At 36.5% G+C, this 5,044-nt stretch overlaps 1 protein-coding gene across 1 annotated transcript; it reads left to right on the top strand.

Moving 5' to 3' along the window:
- Nucleotides 1–2,863: 2,863 nt before the first annotated feature.
- On the top strand, nucleotides 2,864–4,390 carry LOC130561250 (high affinity immunoglobulin gamma Fc receptor I-like). The gene is made up of 5 exons (XM_057345453.1): nucleotides 2,864–2,944; nucleotides 3,032–3,370; nucleotides 3,573–3,851; nucleotides 3,935–4,186; nucleotides 4,257–4,390. Exons 2-5 carry the CDS (start codon nucleotides 3,112–3,114, stop codon nucleotides 4,388–4,390), a joined length of 924 nt encoding a protein of 307 aa, XP_057201436.1. The 5' UTR covers nucleotides 2,864–2,944; nucleotides 3,032–3,111.
- The last annotated feature ends 654 nt before the right edge of the window (nucleotides 4,391–5,044 follow it).

Raw genomic sequence — 5,044 nt, 5'->3', positions numbered from 1 at the left:
TGCTGGCGTTTGTCCATATCTGATAGTGACAGTCGTTCTGGTTTTCAATGCTACAGTTGAGAGAGAAACATCGTGTCTGATTCATTGGTTGTTGCATTGATTATGAAGTTCTTATTGAATTAAACAACAAAGGTGTCATTACCACTTAACACGGCATGTGTTGGATTATATCTGGACGAAATGAACGATTGACGTTGTATGTGGGGCTTTCTGCTAGGAATTCTGGGGATTGGGTGGTGAATTAGTTTGGGGGTGGAGCTCTAGAAATTAGGATCAGGCTTTGAGTCTTTTAGTGACAGTCCTGTCCTATATGTACTGATGTATACTTTAACATAAATTCATTCAAATATGTGGCTGTCTGTTGAGGATGACTTTCCTTGTCAAATCTGGGTTTTTCCCAAAGCTTTTGGGTTTTTTTGTTTAACATCTTTTTTAGAGTCCTTTTGCTTGCTTTTGTCATCCTCTGATGGCTTTTTAAGGTGTTTCTATGGAAACTAATGCATCGACATTAAAAGTGCTATACAAAATAAATTGAACTCAATCTCTACTTTGTTTAAATTTCTTTCATTCCAATAAATATATTCCTTTACCCAGACATGTAGTATGTCTTCTGGTCAAGTTAATGAGTGTGCAAAAAAACGACAGCTAAAAATATAAGATAAAAAGTCACCTTTCTAGTTGATTAAATGTAGAAGAATAAATGGATATCAACCACACTGATGTTGAAATAAGTTTGTTGTTTATTCAGAATCGTTTTATATTATATTATAATTTAAATTTAAAACTAACATGGTAACTACAATATATCTAGGTGTCACAATTTTATAGACCTCTTTGGATGACGTAAACAATGCTGGTCCATCGCTGGTCCAGAAGAACTTCCTGCTTGAACAAAACACAACCAACAGAATATTTATAACCGATTTAAAATGTTAAACAAATATATTTAGGATTTAATTATACACTACTACTAATAATAAATAAAATCTGAAACCAAAAGTGCTTCTGGATACATCTTGCAAAGAAGTCTTTAATGACTGATAGATTTGTATTATGAAGTATTTTCAAATATGTTATTACTATCTCTTTTATTCTAAATGCAATCTATGAGAAAGGTGATATTTTAGAATAAACCTGTCAAGTGGGTGGTAGTCATTTTTCTTCATACATAATAAATCCCATTAAAATGAGAATTCGCTTCCATTAAGTGGAATGTAAATTGCTGTCTTAAATTTTAAAGTTTCAATCACCATGGTTTAGTTTTCACAATTGACTGTTTTAATTTCATTAATGTTTTAACTATTACCTCATCTCGTCAAAATAAGTTTAAGTAGCCTTATTTTAACTTCATTTAATAGCTTACAGTGTAAATGAAAACGTGGGTGAACGAAGGTTTCTGTACACTAGGTGGTCTTTGAATCCTGTGTTCCTCTATATTGATTCACTGATACCTTCATTAACCGGATGCTATGCAACACATTTATTTCCCCGTTTGAAGGTAAGTTTGTTTTTCCTCATTAAGTTATTGATCTATATTATTAATCTATACATTAATATTAATCGTTGTATGTTATCTCTTACATTTTCTGTTCAGTGGAGTTTTTCAGTTTGTCATTGCAGGCTCACGATTTGTCTTTTTAAAGTTGCTTGAAAACATTCTGTGATTTTTTTAGTGATATTCTGGTCAGATATGACTGATGCTTTTGTTTAGAAACTATCTGCCGCTGTGTCATCATCGTGTTGTGACTGAGAGAGGTTACTGGAATGTTGCTTTATGGTTTCTAGATTGCTTTTTAGAGAGTTGCTAGCGAATGCGGTTTTTAGCTGTCGGTAGATGGTTGCTATGGTGATCTGGATGTGATATTCTCATCTGTAGATATGGCTTTAGTTCCTCTTTTAATATACTGTAGCTCTATGAGATGAGTTTGTCTATTTATTGTCAGAAAACTCATTTCAGCTGTCAATCATATTTGTAACGCAAAAGGATTCCTCAGCAAACACCAATGATTTTAATTCTTCTGTATCTTTAAAAATGTCACTTTGTCTTATTGAGGTCTAAAGGCAGAAGGAACTCTAAGACAATAAATACATTACACTTTGATTGACTCGAAAACTGCATTAAGTCAATGATATTATATACAGTATATTAGGTTTCATGTCCGAGCATTAAAAACTTTAGCATGAAACACACATGATGTGCAGATGAGATGTGTTGACCTCTGGTGTGAGCGTCTCTTCACACTGCGAGTCTGTGACTGTCACGATCCGTGTTTCNGATGAAATGTGGTGTCCTGTACTTTTAAAATTAAATGAATTCTTTCTTTGCAGTGGGGAGAAGATCATAGTAAATTAAAGCAATAAGCCCCAAGAAGCAGTGGATTACAGTTCATTTTATAACAGTTTAGGCACGATGTGAAGTGAAGCCCCCTCAGCGGTTATAAAATGTACTGTAACCCACTGCTTCACAGGCCTTCTTGCTCTTATAAAACAAATAAAAATAAAAATAAATTTTTCAAAATGCACAGCAAGACCGAGCAACAGTGACACAGTGATACTTAGAGACTTAGAGACTATGATGCGGTCAGCATTTATAAATCAGGGTATTTTATAACGGCTAAGAACACGGCTCAACCAATCAGAATCAAGGACCAGTTCCGACCGTTTTATAAAAACTATTTTCACCTGCAACACATGAGATCAAAATCAGTGATGTGCCAGAGAATGACAGACAGCTTCATAGTTACTGCGACTGTAGATTAAAAAATATGTCTGTAAAAAAGATCAAATAACTACAGGAAACAAATCCAGTGTTTCCTCAGACCAAACATCTCTCACTATCAGTTCAGTACTCAGTCTGATCAGGATGAGTTCTGGTGTAGAGGAGCGAGAGCTGGATGCACCTCATCCTCTCAGGACAGTGACCATGTGACTCTCTCTGTTAAAGGTCAGTCATGACTGTAATAAAGACTCGGAGAGAAGCAGATGAACTCTGAGACTCTTCAGCATCTGAATGTGTTTTATTCTCCTGCAGGATCAAAACCAAAAGCTGAACTCAGATCAGATACTGAAGGATCTGTACTGACGGGAAACACAGTGACTCTGAAGTGTCTCATGAATCAGTTCACTGGATGGAAGTTTTACTGGTACAAACACACACTGAACACTGAGAAGACGACAACAGATGAAAACTACTACACAATTCTCATCGTTACAGTTTCAGATGGAGGTCTGTACTGGTGTAGAGCTGGAAGAGGGAATCCAGTCTATTACACAGACTACAGTGATGTTCTGTGGATCAATGTTACAGGTGAGAGATTATGGACCTCAGTTAGCACAGATGCTATATGTAATCTGACAGTCTGTTCTATAGGTTCACTGTCACAATGCCTTAAAGGAATACATTCCTATAGTGTACCCAAAATTAACATCCATGGATCCGTCTATACTAAATGACATGGCAAAATAAAAGACTTTCAGCATGCTATTTTGATGCGCAAAGATGAGTTATGAGTGATCAAATATAGACTACAGGGGGGTTTTAATAAAGATTCAAGCTGTGTTTTTCTTCTCAGGTGGTTCTTCTTCAGTGTCTCTGATCATCAGACCCAACAGAACTCAACACTTCTCATCTGAATCTCTCTCTCTGAGCTGTGAGGATCACAGGAACTCTACTGGATGGACAGTGAGAAGATACACAAACACACTGGAAACTTGTCCATCATCATCAGTCAGATCTACAGGAACAGAATCTACATGTACAATCACATCTCTCATCACATCTGACACTGGAGTGTACTGGTGTGAGTCTGAATCTGGACACAAACTTCATCCTGTTAATATCTCAATACACAGTGAGTTTATCATTCTGTATTTATTAGCTTCACAAAATATCACTATTATTACATTACATTACATTTGTTTCTCTGTTGTGTAGATGGTGATGTGATTCTGTACAGTCCTGTTCATCCTGTGACTGAAGGAGATTCTCTGACTCTACACTGTTTATATCGAGATAAAAACCCATCAAACCTCAGAGCTGAATTCTATAAAGATGGATCAGAGGTGCAGAATCAGACTACAGGAGACATGATGATCATCTCTACAGTCTCAAAGTCACATGAGGGTTTCTACTCCTGTCAACACCCAGAGAGAGGAGCGTCTCCAAAGAGATGGATCTCAGTCACAGGTGAGAGTCTGTCATGTGATGATTTTGTTTGTTGTAGTTCAGATATTCTGTATGATAACTTGTGTTTTAGCTTCAGGAGATTTTGAGGAAAAGATTTCTGTTCTTAAGATTCTCAGTTCTCTGCTGGCAGTTTGTCCATATCTGATAGTGACAGTCGTTCTGGTTTTCAAATGCTACAGATTGAGAGGTAAAACATCTGTCTGATTCATTAGGTTGTTGCATTATATGAAGTTCTATTGAATAAATAAAAATTTCAGGATGTGATTTTTCCGTATAACCTTTTCTGCTGGGATCACCCGCGTAAATTGCATAACTCGATTTATTTAATTCGGGTGGGATTGGGGGTTTGGGGATGTGCGCGTGGTATCATACAGCTGGCCAACAGGATCCTTTCTACGCTCTCTACGTCATGCACACTGTTATAAATGCAGAGCGACCGCTTCATTCAGAACTTATTTTGGGAGTTATCTTTATGTTTCCAGAGATCCAAAGATAATAGAGCAACACGCTGTTTTGGTACTCAAAAAGGGTGTCATTTTTAATTAGTGGGGAACTGAACAGGTTTTGTAACTATACAGAAAAACCGAGTCTGGAAGTTGAGACGTCTATATGATATGTTACATTATCTATATACAGAGACTAAATGCCATTCCCATTTATGGCTTGAAACATACAATGGCGATCTATCACGCTATATAAACGTGTTAAGTTCACTGAAGCATACATTAAATGAACATGCAGCCTTTCAAACCTTAATTACATGTGTATTAATGCGATTATACCAGGGGCTTTGAATGCTTCAATCTGATTGGTTGACAAACTTCTATGGGTATGCATTAACTTTCAGTTAATGCACAC

Source organism: Triplophysa rosa, linkage group LG11 (assembly GCF_024868665.1).
Source record: "Triplophysa rosa linkage group LG11, Trosa_1v2, whole genome shotgun sequence".
In the NCBI taxonomy this organism is placed as follows: Eukaryota; Metazoa; Chordata; class Actinopteri; order Cypriniformes; family Nemacheilidae; genus Triplophysa; species Triplophysa rosa.
This window is presented reverse-complemented; position numbering and strand designations above follow the sequence as displayed.

Excerpts from the sequence above, each read along its gene's own strand:
- LOC130561250 (XM_057345453.1), top strand. The coding sequence starts at position 3,112 with ATGAATCAGTTCACTGGATGGAAGTTTTACTGGTACAAACACACACTG. Across the intron at positions 3,371-3,572 it reads TCTGACAGTCTGTTCTATAG|GTGGTTCTTCTTCAGTGTCT; the intron begins GTTCACTGTCAC and ends TTTTCTTCTCAG. Across the intron at positions 3,852-3,934 it reads TGTTAATATCTCAATACACA|ATGGTGATGTGATTCTGTAC; the intron begins GTGAGTTTATCA and ends TCTGTTGTGTAG.